General features: G+C 42.4%; 2 protein-coding genes across 2 annotated transcripts; one reads left to right on the top strand and one right to left on the bottom strand.

Moving 5' to 3' along the window:
* Positions 1-2,379: 2,379 nt before the first annotated feature.
* On the top strand, positions 2,380-7,413 carry LOC117648047 (putative inorganic phosphate cotransporter). The gene is made up of 5 exons (XM_034390208.1): positions 2,380-2,547; positions 4,459-4,591; positions 5,722-5,960; positions 6,131-6,299; positions 7,127-7,413. Exons 1-5 carry the CDS (start codon positions 2,401-2,403, stop codon positions 7,150-7,152), a joined length of 714 nt encoding a protein of 237 aa, XP_034246099.1. The 5' UTR covers positions 2,380-2,400; the 3' UTR covers positions 7,153-7,413.
* Positions 7,414-10,954: 3,541 nt separating this feature from the next.
* Positions 10,955-14,170, bottom strand: LOC117648316. The gene is made up of 6 exons (XM_034390776.1): positions 13,279-14,170; positions 13,033-13,185; positions 12,862-12,954; positions 12,629-12,775; positions 12,479-12,550; positions 10,955-12,398 (listed from the first exon to the last, which is right to left on the bottom strand). Exons 1-6 carry the CDS (start codon positions 13,289-13,291, stop codon positions 11,050-11,052), a joined length of 1,827 nt encoding a protein of 608 aa, XP_034246667.1. The 5' UTR covers positions 13,292-14,170; the 3' UTR covers positions 10,955-11,049.
* Positions 14,171-17,554: the final 3,384 nt, after the last annotated feature.

Below are 17,554 nucleotides of genomic sequence, written 5' to 3'. Positions count from 1 at the left end.
GTTGCCAGCTCCGCTTCGCTGCGCCGGCAACTCGGTTCGACAGGGGGCCGGCCCAGCTTGGCCTGCCGGCGGCCTTTCCTCGGGCCTTCGGCCCTCGCATCAGACCCAACTTGGCCAGTCGAAGGCCCGGGCCTTCGGCCCGCTCGCATCACACACCCCGTGAGCGGGTAAAGCAAAGTTATCGATGTACCATCGTGACTTAGGCCCGCCCTTCTATTCACAATATGCAATAGTCCTTACACTTTTTACTCCAACTGTCCTTAGAATATGTCCATTTCATTTGTCTCTACGCCCTCATTCCGAAAATACCCATATTTGCCATGCTACTGCAACTCCTTGCAATAGAGGCGCAGCAGGAGCGCAAAGCGAGTCCGTCGCACTTTTTCCCATAACTCATGAAGGCGGGCTCCTGGACCCCCCTTTCGACCCCTCGTTGAAGAGGTCTTGCCAAGACCTATCCAAAACTTAAGTAAAAATTTTCAGTCGATCGACCCCCTGTTTTCAAGATCCTGATGTGACTAATAGACGAAGTCGAGCTCCTGGACCCCCTTTCCGACCCCTCGTTGAAAAGGTCTTGCTGAGACCAATCGAAATCTGCAATAAATTTTTTTAGTCGGTCGACCCCCTTTTTTGAAGATCCTAATCTGGCCAACTTGTAAAATAAAGCGGCCGATGGGGTCGGGACCAGGTCCATTCATCTTGTCTCGTCGCCCCGATTCCAAAAATACTCCTATGTGCCCTGCTAGCACCAATAATGGCGGAAATCCCCCTCCCGCTCATGTAAACCATGATGCACCTGCAGCAGCCCTTGTGCGACCCGGACGGGATTTGCACCACCGGATTATTTGTTTGGACGGTACTCCTGAAGTACCCTCCAAATCTGGTTACTCTAGCTCAACTCCTTCCTTGTACACAGACACCAACAACAACAACAACAACAACAACAACACACAGACACAAAGGCAAATGCATAGGCCCTCCCCCTATTTTTTGAATAGAAGGGCGGGCCAAAAAGTGTGCAAAATCTCACCGAGATCGGCCGAGCTGTTCAGGAGGAGTAGTGCGGACACACACACACACACACACACACAGACAGAAAAAACTTTTCAACCCCAATGGAGTAACAGGCTTCGCTATCGCTCAGCCAATCAATCAGCGCTTCAGGCTGGTGCGTCGAGCTCAGCCTGAGGTTTTTACACTTTTGCACTTTTTCACGAATTACGTCAAGTAGTCCACACATCGAAGTTTTTGAGATAATAAGGATCTCGTGACTGTAGTAAAGACCACTCTGATATATGAAGAGGGCTGGCTCCATTACACGTTTTCGATTTTGAAGTATGGTTTATGTGCCCCAGCCCGAAGTCAAATATCCTTAAAAAGTACGCAGCGTGAGTTTTCTGTGTGTCAACAATTTGTAAGTAGCTTGGGCACCCCATCCACCAATGAACTAATGGGCGCAAAAGTGGGCACGGAGATAATTCATCATCAGCGCTGTTGGGCCTCAGCAGACCTCTAGCGTTCGAATAAGCAGCTCTCGCGGGAGTGCGACTGACCTTGCATATGTCTCTTGGGAGGGGTTGGCGCGGGCCTCAAGGGTCGTGGAGGCCCCAGTTACAGTCGATCTCGTGGCTCTAGTCGCGAGGGTGGCACAAAGGGTGGCAGGACTCCACGGATACTTCCGCGAGGCCAATGGCACTCCCGCCAGTACTGCGAGTCCCGCGACACCCCCTCGTGAGGACCTGCTACCCTTAGTGGCAGCGGGTGCCTACGTGTCAAGTGCCAAGGCTAATCACAAAATACTAATTTTCTCCGTCCGAAGAAGTTTGCGCCCTCTAGTTCATTGGTGAAAGATGATCCTGACCCCTACCTACCTATTGCCACGTTAAAAACTTCGCCCACTAAAATCCAGGACGATTGAGAAAAATGATCCTCTTCGTTCCTGATTTAAAAACTGGAACTAAAACTGGAAAAATCAAATGGTTCATTTTAAAGCCCTGGGACCCAAATTTTCTGCGAGGACTTACACACTTACAACCCTACAAAGAACTGCTCGTTGTAATACAAAGAAAACGAAGGCTTCGCAGGCCACGAAGGAAATCGTTTGCAATCGAACGATTGCAATTCAAAGAAAAAATCCTTTGTAGCCTACGAAGAACTTCTTCGCAGCCTGCGAAGGACTTTTCCTTTGTATTACAAACAAAATCGTTCGTATTACAAACGATTTCCTTCGTAGGCTGCGAAGCCTTCGTTTTCTTTGTATTACAACGAGCAGTTAGTTCTTTGTAGGAATTTGTATAAACAGGGTCGTGACGGTCGCCCGTTACATTTTGCTTCACATATTGGGGGATCTGCGAGGACACAGAAAACCTTTGTGAGCCTAAACAGTCCGTCGATTTCTAGATGCCCACTCCATGGGGGCCCATGTTGCGGAGCATCCCTGCCTGGGCAGCCATTTGGACCATGGCGTTGCAGGGTGGCGTGTTCCTGGCCTTCCTTACGAAGATCCCTACGTATCTCAGCACCGTCCTCAAGTTTGAGATGAAAGAGGTGCGTGGTGTGTTACGTAAGAGAAAAGAAAGTCAACGGCTTCTTTCTTGAACCAAATCCGTATTTTGTGAACCAATGGAGTATCTGATACACAATGTTATGTTCTCGAAAAGAATCGAATTCAATCGGGAAGTTGTCCCCACGCTTGACCAAACTCAATCGCGTCAAAGTTGATTTAGATTGGCTTTTATTTTCTTATTTCGCCACATTTTGAGATTTTCGACCCACCCACTAAATTGCTATGTAGCTTTTTGTGCATAACCTATGCACAAAATTGCGCCTGCGTTTCTAAACGCACTCTTTGTGCGTAGTTGCTCACAAACTCGTCCATTTTAAGGGGGCAGTAGCACTTTGTGCACGCTTTTTCAATTTTTTTCGAATTTTCTGTTTGCACCTGAATTAAATAGATTTCCATGAAGGCTAGAGACAAACAGCAGTAACCATGTAAAAGATCAATTTTTTTGCAACAATTTCAAAAAAAAAGGATTTTGTTTTAGCATAAGGGGAGGCACCTATATGAGGGACGTAAAAAAGGTCTGCAAAATCATACGTGGTGTCACTGCGCGCACGATTTCAGCCAAAGTTTTCAACATTTTTTCAATCGGTAAAGTGCATAAAAAAGAGCATAAAATTGCCTACAAAATGAACCACGGGGGTTAAGGGGGGACCCTGGTGAAACTTTCAAGTAGGCTTCAAAATAATCCCAGGAAGTTGAAACTTTGCTCAATTATTAGGTTCATTATAGTGAGTTCCCAAAACAAAATTCAATCCAAAATGTTGAACGGTCTCTGAGAAAAGTGGCTTTTTAGTGTTTTTTGGAGCGTTGGGGAAAAATCTTCCTGCGTCTTTCATTGGGACGGAAAGTCTTGAAGATTTTTTTGGGTTATCCTAAAGATGTATAGAAGAGATTTTAGTGACGGAATTTTCAAATTCAACTTCTGTCCTGAGATATGAGTTTTCAAATTTTAACATTAAAAAAAAAGTGATTTTTTTCCCTTTTTTCAAACTTTTAGGTGTGTTTTAAAAAAAGTAGGGCTGATATCAAGATTCCGTCACTAAATTTTGTCGACAAGTCATCAATGAATAGAGTCCATGCAAGACGACTCATGTAGGTGTCAACCAGGAACGCAGGAAGTCTTTCTACGACAAAATTTTTTGTCGACTGAGCAAAGCTGTGAAGTTGAGCGTAGATGCCAACGACAACTGATCTCAATGTTGTTTCCTTCCAAATGATAAAGAAACTACCCACTTAGCTTAAAGGTGTTCAACCTGTTGAATCTGAAACCAACTATGCACATTTTTATCTATGAACTTTGAAAATACAATTTATTGGAATTTTGGCGATTTTTTCACCAGGGTCCCCCCTTAATATCGGATGAAAAATGCTACTGGATATTTAGTATCGAACAAGAAAAATGCATTCAATGGAAAATTTGTGAAAAACGACCTTTTTCTACCAGCGTTTTTGGCCCGATATTAACCCCCGTGGTTCATTTTGTAGGCAATTTTATGCTCTTTTTTATGCACTTTACCGATTGAAAAAAAGTTGAAAACTTTGGCTGAAATCGTGCGCGCAGTGACGCCATGTATGATTTTGCAGACCTTTTTTACGTCCCTCATATAAGTGCCTCCCCTTATGCTAAACCAGAATACTTTTTTTTGAAATTGTTGCAAAAAAATTGATCTTTTACATGGTTACTGCCGTTTGTCTCTAGCATTCATGGAAGTCTTTTTAATTCAGGTGAAAACAGAAAATTCGAAAAAACTTGAAAAAGCGTGCACAAAGTGCTACTGCCCCCTTAAAACGCATGCAGAGTTTCGTAGAAAGCTTATGCACAAAAAAAACTACATAGTAATTTAGTGTGTGGTGGGTTCGGCCTGTAACGCAGAACTCTTTTTTCTTCCCTGTAGAATGGCGTTTTGACAGCGCTGCCCTACTTGCTGTCATGGTTTCTCAGTTTTCCCTTCGGATGGTCGTGTGACAAGCTGGTGAGCCGGGGTTACCTTTCACTGACGGCCGCTCGGAAGGTGTACAACTCAATATGTGAGGAATCTAGGGGACTCTGTTTACCGTTGTATTCGTCGGGGTGAGAGTTTCGTCACGCTTCTTCGAATATTACGTCATAGTCGTTGCAGTGTTGATCCACGTTCAGACGTACGTGATATCGTAAATGCACCCGTGTCGCGTACAAACTTATTTTTTTCCTTTTTTTTTCGGCATTGCGTGTACTTTCAATGGGCCTTTTCCAAGTCCTAACTAACGTAACAAAATCCACCATCCGCTGGTACGAAATATCGTCGTTCTCACCTCAGGCGCGCCCGGTGTCTGTGCCCCTCCCTCTTTCTTTCCGTACTGCCCATGCATGGGCGACAGGGCACTCAGACGGAGCTCTAGCCTGGACAAAGATCGAAACCGGAAGTCAGGAATGACAGATGTAGGGAAATATTCGCGGTGGATGAGGTCTTGGGCTCACCCGTGGCGATATTTTGTCACAGCAACTGCCTTTTTCCCCACTTCCAATTGTCTTTTTCCGGGCTAGAGCTCTTTTGATGTGCACTATTTTATTGATATTTTATTATAGTGTATAACATACTTTCAAATTTCAGTTCCTTTTTTCTCTCTGGTTGTAGCGGGACATCCTGTATCACTCTCATTCCACACTCTCAGCCTTTTACTGACTTTTTCTCATTGGCTTACGCATTTCTGTAAGCAACCATAATACTTAGTATTTTTTGTCAGTATTACTTAGTAATTGCTAATTACTGTACTGATATTACCGTTTTCTTAGTAAATTACAAAGAAATTTTTATGTACTTAAGAACTAAATACTAAGTATTATGGTTGCTTACAGAAATACGTCTGCTAATGAGAAATAGTAGAAAACGGCTGAGAGTGCAAGTACGTGACATTACGTTGAAACGAACGTGACGAATGCACGTTCGTTTAAGCATTGTCTCACATTCGTTTGAATGTGAACAAGCAAATTTTTGGCCGATTCACACCCAAAAGGAATGTGACTCAATGCTCGAACGAACGTGACACGAGTTTGTCACGTTCGTTTCAACGTGATGTCACTTTCCTGGAATGAGAGTGATTGAGGTGACGACCCCGCTCCTTAATCTCGAACTGAATTTAAATGCCAACAACTTTTAACATTTATTCAACTTTAACAGCACACGTCGGCAGTGGGGTAGCCATCCTCGCGCTGGGCTTCTGCAACGACCCCAACACGTCCGTGGTGCTGCTCATCTTAAGCATAGGCGTCATGTCTGCCTCGTACCCTGGAGTTCAAGCGAACTTCATGGACCTTTCGCCGAACTATTCTGGCACAATTTTCAGTATATCCAACTTCCTGTCGGCCGTTTGCGGTGTTTTCGGACCAATCATCATAAGTTTCATAGTCACTGAAAAGGTAAGGCCGCATCCAATTTTCCAGAAATTTCGAACGGACTTTTATGACATTAGCCCGAATGTCTTGGGTACCTATAGCATGCGTTTCCGAACTGACCGTCTGCAACGCTAGAAGTGAATATTAGGCCGTAGCACAGCAACTTGTCTATGATTTTGTTCTCCTTTCTTCAGGGCTCAGTATCCCAGTGGAGAACGGTGTACTGCTTGCTGTCTGCAGTCATGTTCCTCAGCAACCTAGTCTATGTATTTTACGGAAGCGCAGAAGTTCAACCGTGGAATGACCCGTCAGATAATCACAATAAAATCAGGGGCACCAAAACGGACGAGGAAAAGGAGGAAGGTAAGTAATTGTCATGTACCACGTCCTGGACACGATCCCTTGAAACCTCGTAGATATCTCCCGAAATCTGGTCGGGGAAACAAATGCTAAATTTATTGGAAAAACTTCAAAACTGATTTGATGTCTATTCTGAGTGTGGGCCGAAAGGTTTATGGTAACACAAAGTCTCTGGAAATTCTCGACAGATTATTCGAACGCACTTACACTGCGAGAAAAAAAATAAGGGTGTGAGTGTTCATTTGGGCGTCATTGTCCACTCTACCCTCACTCTCATTCCAGGAACGTGACATAACGTTGACACGAACGTGACAAAATGTCACGTTCATTTGAGCATTGTGTCCCGTTCGTTTGAATGTGAACAAGCTAATTTTCGGCCGATTCACATCCAAACGAATGTGACTTCACGTTCGTTTCAACATGATTTCACGTACCTGTAACGAGATCTGCAAGAAGGTTTCCACCTTACCTGAGAAGGAGTCTCTTTCTTACGGAAGATTATTTACTTCAACTCGGGTACTTATATCCACCATACGCGCCTATACCTTAGAAACTGCAGGCACCGTACAGTACACTTCAAACTGTAAAACAAATGCAAACCTGATCCTTAAAGAAACCTATTAGAGCACAGTGAATAGTGGCATCAAAATGGGCAGTCACGACCTTCATGCATTCTCGCGGTGCCGAGGCCTCTCGTATTTTTCATATTACGGTTTGACGATGAAATTTAAGGCAAAATCGGGCGTGTTTTCGATTATTTCCCTTGCTCTTGGTCCTGTTAATGCCTTCACTCACCACCACCATCCTTTTTCTTGCACATCTTTCAACAGGCGAGAAGTTGGCATCCATAACGTGAGAAGAAGGAAAATCGTGACGGCTGCTCAACAGAAATGGATCCGCATGCATTTGTGGCTCGACACCCCTTCTACGTGCGAGGGTTGTTCACCTCGAGTTGCACCACAGGTGTGAAAAGAAGATAAGCAGGACAAAACCGTCATCCGGGCGGGCCTGAGTGCACTGTTTGGACTTGATGACTCAGGTGCTGCGCGTAACAGTGACCTTACTTACCCTCTGAAAAATAGTAGTGGTTTCCAGAAACACTTACGTGAGAAAAGACACGGCCCTTTGCATCTAGGATTCGGCTTCGAAATCATAAGCAGGCCCCATAGTTTTTTGTTTCAGTCAGACATTTTAGGTACTCTAGCAAATTTATTTACTTTTCCAAACGGAACTGTTGCGAAGTTCAAAAGAAAGTAGAACCCTCTCCAAACATGCAGTCCAAGGAGAAAAACCTTTAAAGAGGACGTGAATGAACGTGCTGTGGGTAGTTTTTGCGCATAAAAGTGTAAAACAAATCAAATAAAGAGAAAGTATTTTCATTTTTTCATTACTTAGCCGTTAAGGGGAGGTTCTACTGAAAATCTTACTTTCTTCAAATTGAGTCCCATTATCAATATTCATTGTAAATTTAAAGTATTTCATAGTCAATAGTTAAATTTGAAGTTTGGAGAGCAATACCTAGCCCCCAACCCAGTCGAAGAGGAATTTTCTGCTATTTCCAGTCGTAACTTGAAAAATTCTCCTACGCAAAGTATTTCAACGTAAACTGATGTTCTGGGCATTTTTCACTTCTTTGGTTCATAATTGATAAACCGTGGCATTAGTAAGATACTGGGACCATTACAAAACCATAAGCTGTGTTTTTAAGACAGCATGTCAATAAAATTTCAAGAAAATGTTAAAATTTCTGATATTTTAGTGACTTTTTTTCTGAAAAGCAACGACAAAATAAATTTGTTGGGTCCCATGTCTTGGTGATGCCACGCTTTATTGCATATGAGCCAAAGAAGTGAAAAATGTCCAGAACATCAGTTTACGTTGAAATGCTTTGCGTAGGAGAATTTTTTAAGATATTGCTACAATAGGCTGAAAAAACCTCTTCGACTGGATTTGGAGGGAGGTATTGGGCTCTAAATTTCATGTTTGACCATGAACTATGTATTACTATACATCTGCAACAAATTTTTACACTGGGTCTCAATTTGAAAAATGCAATATTTTCAGTAGAACCTCCCCTTAAATTGACCCCGTACATCGATACAAAATGTGTCAAGAAAGGTAAACTCGCGTGCAACAGTAGTTGGGTGTTTGCGGCTGCCAAGGCCATGTTTGCGTCGCCTCGTCTTTCCGCTCCTTTCCGCCGCGACGCGATGGGAGTAAATCAGTCAGGGCAGGTCGCGTTGTGGCCCCGCCTGAGCGATAAGAGAAAGAGGCAGGGAGGAACTTTCCAGGGACATTGCATCAACCAGTGTCCGTCTCAACGCCGTTATTAAAAATGAAAAATGGTTGACTCTACTAGAAAGCCAAACGTGGTCCACAGCGCGAGAAGCCAGAGATATTGCCATATGAGTTTAGAAAGTAATAGATTGCTTTTTCAATTGTGTGACCCAAGCGTTAAGTTCAAACATGAGACGGAAGCCATAATGTGTCAATTGAGCCCAAAATAGTGAAAAGCCCCCCAATTTCAACCTAACTGATTTTTTTTCTCCTTTCCTGTACATGGGGCCAGCAGGCTCTTGGTACACTAACAGGGGAGTCTTTCAAAAAAATTTCAGCCAAATCCATGATGACGTCTTTTTCGATATTTGCAGATTTTATTTATTTTTTTTTTGTAAAAATTGTTCACCAAAATTACAAAAAAAAAATAATAATTAGTTTTTAGTGTCTACAAGTAAGGAAGAGTCACCAATAAAATTTGGCCCAATTCTAACAATTTGTCTTAAGGGGGGACATCACTCCAAAAACAGTGCTTTTGTAAAAACGCCACAAAAACCAAACGGAAAGAGAAAAATTGTTCATATTTTAACAGATAAAGTACAAAACAACACTAAGTCAATCCGCCAGGGCAGTACAGCGCTTTCGTTGAAAACGCATTTTTGAGTGTTAGGTTTGTCCATTTCGCACGGTTGCAGCGCTGGACGCCAAACGGTTTGACCTAGAACAACGAAATTTTGTGACAGCCTTCCTGAGATGTCTGGCTATGGTGGGTACCTCAATCACATTTAAAAAAACATTTTTAGTTGTATTTGTGACATACCAAAAAAAATTGTTGAATTTTTTTGGTCGAAATTGTTTAATTACGAACGTTTAATAAATAATAAAAATTGACCAATGCAAATTATTTTGCTACCCACCATAGCGGCATGTCGTAGGAGCTTCCATGCTAAATCTCCCCGCTGTAGCTCAAAAACTGCGCCCTAGAGGACTGCAACCGTTTGCAATTTTATGTTCCGAGAAAAACGCGATCAAAGTTGGGGAAACTGGGCTTTTCCCCTATGCATGTTTGCGGTCCACAACCTCCTAAAACTGCAATTTTTTGAATTTTGGAATGCGGTTTTCGCCATTCGACGCAGAAAAGAATGGTCTATAGTATAAACTAATAAAAAAAAGTTGCAATTTTTGATCATTTTGGAGTAATGTCCCCCCTTAAGGCCTGTTATTCTGTCATGGAATGCACCTCCCACGATGCAGACATGCTAAATGTCTGCAAGTTGTTGCACATTTGTTTCTTTTCTGTTGAATGTTCTGAGTTAATTGCGGGGAGAAGATACCAAATTATTGTGTTATCCAGGACAAATACACAGTATGGTCCAGCTATCCGTGCCACCATTCATGATGATAAATCTCCATCGCGGAGAAGTTTCGTTTATTTACCAGTATGTTTCCGGTCTTTGTCTGATGAAGGTCTGAATGAGTTAAACTCGCAAGCTAATTCTGCTGAAAGTTTATGTAGCATTTACAACGGCAAAGTTGGGAAGGCGGACATGATTGAATTAGTTTAAATTTTTGGCGTTATGCTGAAAGTCGTGGAGATGTCAAATATTCATTGAGTTTTTAGGTCTGATTATATTTCAGTTTTTCATTTATTTTCAGTTGGCATTGATGAAGATGAGGAAGATGATGTGGACACGGATGTTAATGAAAATTTTTAACGAATTTCTTAACGAATTTTTCCTGCATTGTATCTTGGAGTCTCAAATGTATCAAAGAAATTGTGTGAAAATTATCTTTTATCTGAAATGAGATCTCATGCAGGATGTGAGATGAATTTGGACATTGCTGAAGCAATTGTGCGTGATATAAATTTTGGCTCACTAACAGTTGATAGAATGTGTGATGGATGTGATGGTGATCATCGGCTGTGGATGATAGGTGGAGGATTGGTATCATTTCTTTTGCAGGAAACATGTATGTTTAATGATATTGATACTTTTGTCTACTGGTAACAAAGATATGCGTAATCGTTATACATATTCTGTCTATTTTATTCAAAAAAGTAACTAGTACCGTCACTGTATTAAATAGTTACTACTTGTAACTGTCCGAACCCTCGTCCTAGTTCTGAGTGGAAAGCTATATACCCGCCGTGCATTCTGGCCATTGACGGGCAGCGCGGTGCGTTTTCACATTGAGCTAGTTTATTTAATACGTGCAACGACTTCCCATGACCCCCTCCGATTTTGCCCAAAAATTTTTTTTAAGATGCCCTTATGGTAAGAAAAAACATTCTAAAATGTTAGGTCGCCAAAAAATTTATTGGCTGAGATATACAGTGTTTTCTGAATTTGCCTCTTTTTTTACTCAATTTGGGAGTTTCTTAACTACGCCGAGGTTTTTGGTGCTAAGTGGCTGAAAATGGGTATCCTTATGTAAAATTGACCAAGGAACAAGAATATGGCCACATAACATCCTTTTAATAAATGACAGTCGGGTGAACTGTAACTTGCTTAGGAGACCAATGGTACGACTGCACAGCCCCCTGTACCAAGCAGCTATAGTTCATTGAAAAGTCCATGTTCACAACTACTTTGTCCTGTGGAAGGTCTTCTCTCATTTTCTTCACATAGCATGCCTGGCTGTACGCAATAAAACTGTGCGGAATCAGGTCATTGAGTTTCTTTGCAGCAAGTTCAATTAATTCAGAACGCTTACAAATTTGTACCAACATTTCTGTTTTATCAGTGGATTTCCATTGCCTGAACTTGATGGTCCCTTCAAGAAATTCAAACTCTTCGTGTTCAAACTGTAACTGCTCAGGGACTTGTATTTGACGTCGAATTGTTTCCTGCACTTGTTCTAATGATGGACAGTTTTCACATAGTTTGAGCATGCAACATCTATCTTCAATATTGCAAACACACAATTTTATCAATTCACTATAATGTATCTTGATGTTCAGAGCATAGAGAATAAGCTTAAAATTTTGGTGTGTTTGGCAAATACACTGTTCATGGGTTCCTGCTCCGCCAGCAAAAACACACCACTTAGGCCTCAGGGCATAAAATGTTGAAAGCCCTACTTTGAGGTCTGGGTAAGCCTTTTTGAAAGACTCGTAAAGTTCAGCAACATCACAGAGAAGCAATCTCTTTTGCTCGTAAACTCCTTTACTGACACTTACACAATCTCTCACCCCAGGTAGAGCTTTAGAGTTTTCATCTGAACAGTAGAAGTCTTTAATGAGCAGTCTAGTAGAATCAAGAACACTTGATTTTCTTGTAAAATCTCTCCCAGGTAATATTCCTTTTTGAATTCTCAATTCTCGGGTATTCTTAATTAGAGTTCTCCCAACACCAAAAAATTGGGCTGCTGCATTGACAGACCAGCTAAGAGGAACAAGCGAAAGCAATTGGTATTTCTCAAATCTAGTGGCTGAGAGTAATTTTTCTTTGATGTCATTCATAAGAAGATCGTGATCTTGGGCTTTTCTAGCTTCTGGAGGCTGAGGTAAATCTTCAACAGTGATTCCTGCTGCCACACAAACTTTCTTCTGAACCAAGTCCATAGCTTCATCAATCTTTCTTTTAGTCACAGCAGCTATTCCTGCTTGTGACTTGACTCCGGTGAGTACTAGTGGTCCCACACCCAATGATGTCAATTTCCGCTTAGAAGATTCAGTTCGCACCACAGGACTCAACGTTGGAGAGCATGAATCACTGGACTGGCTTGTACCAGCAACAGCGACAATTTCTTGGCTGTTAGGCTCACTCTTCTCTGCAGCCAGTTCTCCAGAAATTTCTGCAAATAGATCTGCCAATCCCAAATCTGCAAAAGAAACGCACTGTATTATTAATAATTTAAAAGACACAAAAAATAGTCAATAATGTAACAAATAAAATGGTCACCTTTGATTGATGTTTCATCAAATTCTTCTATATTATCATCTGATCCCACAGATGTTTTTGATTGGGCAGAACCTGTGCAAAAAAGAGAGGAAGATAAAACTGAACACCTAGATCTCATATGTAACATTCATAACATTGGTTCAAACTCACTTGAATCATGCTTGCGGCAGGTGTCACACCAAAATTGACCAACATTCCAATTCAGCTTTTCACAACGTATCCTATCAGAATCATTAATTCGTCTCAGACCCTTGTAAATTGCATTCGAGTGCAATTTGAATGGATTGCAGCATACATCTACAAAAAGGTACAAAAATTAATTATAAAAAAAGAACTGTGGCGTTTCAGTGGAGAAGTAACGTAACTGAGTGGTGGTCTTTTACCCTTGGGCTGGCTCTGGCCAGAGTTGGAACTTTGCCCGCTTCCTGAGGGCCCATGATGTTTCTTTGGTAATTCTATAGAACTACAGTCAAGACCTGAGAACAGGTGAAAATTAACATAACATACTCATACAACTTTTGTGGACAATACTGGTGTAGTGGCTTGGGGTTTACCTTCTGAAATTTTTCGACAGTTGTCACAAATATAAGATCCAACAATCAGTCCAGGGTTCTTCTCCTTGTCGAATGCAACAATAACTCTCAAATTAAGAGTTACTGGCTTCCTATGCTTCTGATAAGGGTCACAGCACACTTTCTTTGCAAAAACTAAAAAGATAAGGTAAGGTTAAGTTCTCGTAAACTGTCAGGTAAACAAACAACAAATTGCCAAAACCTTTTGTTTACATGCAGTGTACACACCTGGAGGTGCCATCTTGACATACACGACTCTCTGGACGGTAAACAAGTCCAAACGGGCCGAAACAAGCTTCGGCGAGCGACCGTCACAAAACCACAACACCCTCACTACGACTATCAAAAAAAGCACGCAGGTCAGGTCTGCCTGCCACTGTCTACAATATTGCGTTGACAGTGGAAAACAGGAAAAGGGGGGAGGGGGGGGGGACGATGACACAGCCGTCCAGCCAGCCGACCGAATCCGAAGGGCTTCCGAACCTTCCCGAAGGTTGACAGCTTGAGACCGACGCCGAGTGGCATTCCCCCCGGCAAACCAGCGCGTTGGGTGGCCTACCTACCAGGCGTTGTTGGGCGGGCTTGCCTACCCTCAGCTGTTCAGGCGCCCTGAAAGGGGACGCTGCACAGAACCGCTGTGCCGCCTCGCCACCTTCTCAACTCCCACTGCCCGCGCCGACCACTCTTTGGACGCAAGGAACACTGCTTATAAGGTGCAGGGGCCGGGCATTAAGTGACGAGGTCAAAAGTGCCGCTTTTCAGCCCCCCCTGGAAAAAGCTCCAACTTTGAAGCCCTATAGCTTCTAAACGGTTGAAGCTAGAAACCTGGGCGTGTGCTCATTCGCTTTATTGACTCTTTTTCTACAAGATAGTGCCAACGGATGGTGAAAAAATTTTTTTTTTGGGCCGTTTCCCCAAGATTTGGGTATTTTCGGTAAAATTTGGTCATTTTCTGTACATATTTCTCAAGATATTGGTCGGAGGTCAAATCTGTGGCCATATTCTTGTTCCTTGGTCAATTTTACATAAGGATACCCATTTTCAGCCACTTAGCACCAAAAACCTCGGCGTAGTTAAGAAACTCCCAAATTGAGTAAACTAGGGGTACGCGCCGTTTAGTCTGGGCGCGTAGTGTGGCTGAGCGATGCGAATTGACATAGTTTGTGCACTTTGGACTTTGCTTGAGTAGACGAAATGTCCATCTTAAGGGCTCATATTCAGTGAACTTTAGACCAGGGGTTCAAATGGAAGTGATTTTCGTTATCAGAACACCAAAAACTGCTGGGATCAGTGTCAAACTCCATTTAAAAATTTTGGTCCAAAATTGGTCAAAATTCGGTTAAATGTGAGTCTGGGAAAAGTTTGAAGGTCATTTTTGAGTTCAGCACACCAAAAACTGCAGGAAACAATGTAAAACTCGACATGAAAATTTTGGTCCAAAATGACCCAATTTAGGATGAAAATATAAGTCTGGAGTCGAAATGAAAGTGATTTTCGTTATTAGCACACAAAAAACTGCTGGGATCAATGTCAAACTCGATTTAAAAATTTTGGTCCAAAATTGGTCAAAATTCGGTTCAATGTGAGTCTGGGAAAATTTTGGAAGTCAGTTTTGAGTTCAGCACACCAAAAACTGCAGGAAACAATATAAAACTTGACTTGAAATTTTTGGTTCAAAATGACCTAATATGGGATGAAAATATAGGTCTGGGGTTAAAATGGGAGTGATTTTCATTATCAGCACTCAAAAAAACTGCAAGAATCACTGTACAATTAATTTTAAAAAATTTAACCAAAAATCGGTTAAATTTTGGGTCAGGGGACAATTTAGAGGTCAATATAGAGGTCAGCGCACTGAAAAATACAGGGAAATACATAAATCTCATCTTGGAAAGTTTGGCCCCAAATTGCGTAGCTCTAGATGAAAATGTAGGATTGGCGTTGAAATAAATGTAGTTTTTGTGACCGGTACACTGAAAACTACACACAATACTTTATACTCAATTTCTGTATATTGTTTCTATTTGTCTTCATGAAGCACCCTCTGTCGTCACCAATTCCCTGATGGCACACCAAAGCGAATCCCTCAGTCGAGTAAAATTTAATTGCCAGCATTCAATCGCTTTATTGGCTACTCGTATGCTTGGGCCACTATTCGATAACTATTTTTTCTTAACTTATGAACTCACAATTTTATAAGTAATATTTATGAAACATTTTGTCATTCTTTCATTGTGAACCAGTGAATAAAACAATATTGATTGGAATATGTTATCACAGTTAATATTGAGAGAGTCAGTTTAGGGTAGGCTGATCTGAACCAGTTAGCGGGGACCAATTATTGTCAAATCCAGTGTTTCGTCACATAGAGACCAATGCCAAGGCTACCCAAGGCTTAATGAACCGACATAATATATCTTACTCATGTTATCAATACTAAGTAGTATCAGTTATATTAACTTTGGTGAAAATAAAGGAATCGTCTCATTAAAACCCATTACTAATCATATATATAGTTGGTTGTCTATGCACTAATTGACTCACCGCTCAAAACCTGAGTCATCTCTTTGAACCCAACATCAATTTAAACTCTATTAGAATTAAACTTACACAACGATATATTGATTCTATTAATAAACACATGTTAGTACTTTTGCATTCTTGTCAGCTTGCAGCATTGCAATAGAATGTATTTCTCGAGTCCAAAATAAGTATGCCCGCTAATTTCAACACAAGTTATTTATGCATTTCCCTGATTTCCTTTACTATGAAAATTTAAAAAAGAGGATAACACTAGAGAAAATGAAATAAGAAGATGCACACAATACATAAGGTCAAAATGAAAACATTCCTTTTTACAATGCTTTGTCAAAGTGCACTGACCTGAAGATGATTCCCCTATGACAGTGGAGGGGGGAGAGGGGAACGAAACTCGTAAATCATTCTCAAATCCATTCTCCATATTTCGCTGTGTTGGTGTTCCAAAAGGGTTTTAAACATTTTAGAATGTTGAAAAATTAAGGTCGATCTCATTTCCAAACCCTTCTGCTCTTTAATTCGTTTTATTTGCTTATTTGCTTATGTCCCGTATTTGAGAGCCGCGGACCCGCAGGTATGAGAAATTGGTAAGCGGCGCGGCGCTGCCAACCTAACCAAGCTAATGACCTGATTCAAAAATATGTTTTGAATATTTCAAACGATACTAAACAACGATTTGAAACAAACTCGTGTTGGGGGGTGCTAAGGCGACGTTAAATACGAAATCTTGAAACTATAGCCACTGTAGTTGCTGAGAATCGTTGGTGAGTACAAACAGACAGACAGACAGACAGAGAGACGCACGACCAGTCACTTTTCAGCGCGCCCAAACACGGCAAGGGCTTCGCTATCGCTCAGCCAAAAAAGAGGCAAATTCAGAAAACACTGTATATCTCAGCCAATAAATTTTTTGGCGACCTAAAATTTTAGGATGTTTTTTCTTACCATAAGGGCATCTTAAAAAAAAATTTGGGGCAAAATCGGAGGGGGTCATGGGAAGTCGTTGCACGTATTAAATAAATTAGCTCATTATCAATCAGTGCGGCGACAGCGCGGCGGTGCAGCCCGGGCGACGCCGTGCGCTCCGATTACAATTTGTCGTTGAACTGGTATCAAAATGACCGGAAAAGGAAATTGTTGGTACCCAACAGCCACAGTTCTGAAGTCACACTGTGCGGGCAGGCTTGGACTGGCCCCCAAAAGGCCCCAGCGGATAAGACCGCAAAAGGCCCCCGATCATCATTATGTTTTTACCCTTCATGACCAACTTTGTGAGGCTACCGCTCCCAAACTAGTTGCGGTCAATAGCCTTCCCGATACAGGGCATGAAAGAGTAGGGTCTTCAGAATTCTAGGGCGTCGAGGGAAGCCTTTTACGGCAACTAGATTGGACACAGTGGCCGCCCAAAGTCAGCAAAATCAGCAAATTTCCGAGATTCGACCACTTTTTGACCAACTTAGTCGGAAAATCGTTGCGGTCAAAGCCAAAATCGTTGTGGTCAACGTCTTCCCTATACAGGGCATGAAAGAGTAGGGTCTTAAGAATACTAGGGCGTCGAGGGAGGCCGTTGGCCGCAATTAGATCGGACGCAGTGGCCGCCCAAAATCAGCGAAAACGGCTACTTTCGTCCTATATATATACTAGGACTCTTTGACCGACTTTGTGACGTTACTGGTCCCAAACCCGAAAGGCCCCGGCAGATTTTTCTGCCTGTCTGCCCTGGCCAGTCCGAGCCTGAGTGCGGGTGAGACAGAGACGGACTACAGTGCTGTGGCGCACGGCGTGGGCCGGGCTGCACCGGCCGCGCCGCACTGATTGACGGTGTCACCCCTTCCCCTTACGCAGCCCTTTATGTCAAATTGTGGCCAGTGCCACGCGTTCAAGGCGTGGGGAGCTCGTTCGTGGCCTGGCTGGATCGGGCGGTGGCTCCGCGGACACTGGCATTTACTGGCCCTCCGCTGCAAGC

This window comes from Thrips palmi, unplaced genomic scaffold (assembly GCF_012932325.1).
Source record: "Thrips palmi isolate BJ-2018 unplaced genomic scaffold, TpBJ-2018v1 HiC_scaffold_3, whole genome shotgun sequence".
NCBI lineage: Eukaryota > Metazoa > Arthropoda > Insecta > Thysanoptera > Thripidae > Thrips > Thrips palmi.
The sequence above is the reverse complement of the archived record's forward strand: the minus strand, read 5'-3'. Positions and strand labels throughout refer to the sequence as shown.

What these genes read in the sequence shown, in the direction of transcription:
- LOC117648316 (XM_034390776.1), bottom strand. An exon ending in CTGTCGAAAAATTTCAGAAG is followed by an intron (nt 12,955 to 13,032) that starts GTAAACCCCAAG and finishes ACCTGTTCTCAG; the next exon opens with GTCTTGACTGTAGTTCTATA. An exon ending in TGGCCAGAGCCAGCCCAAGG is followed by an intron (nt 12,776 to 12,861) that starts GTAAAAGACCAC and finishes ACCTTTTTGTAG; the next exon opens with ATGTATGCTGCAATCCATTC.
- LOC117648047 (XM_034390208.1), top strand. Translation starts at nt 2,401, where the DNA reads ATGCCCACTCCATGGGGGCCCATGTTGCGGAGCATCCCTGCCTGGGCA. An exon ending in GAAGGTGTACAACTCAATAT is followed by an intron (nt 4,592 to 5,721) that starts GTGAGGAATCTA and finishes CAACTTTAACAG; the next exon opens with CACACGTCGGCAGTGGGGTA. An exon ending in GTTTCATAGTCACTGAAAAG is followed by an intron (nt 5,961 to 6,130) that starts GTAAGGCCGCAT and finishes TCCTTTCTTCAG; the next exon opens with GGCTCAGTATCCCAGTGGAG.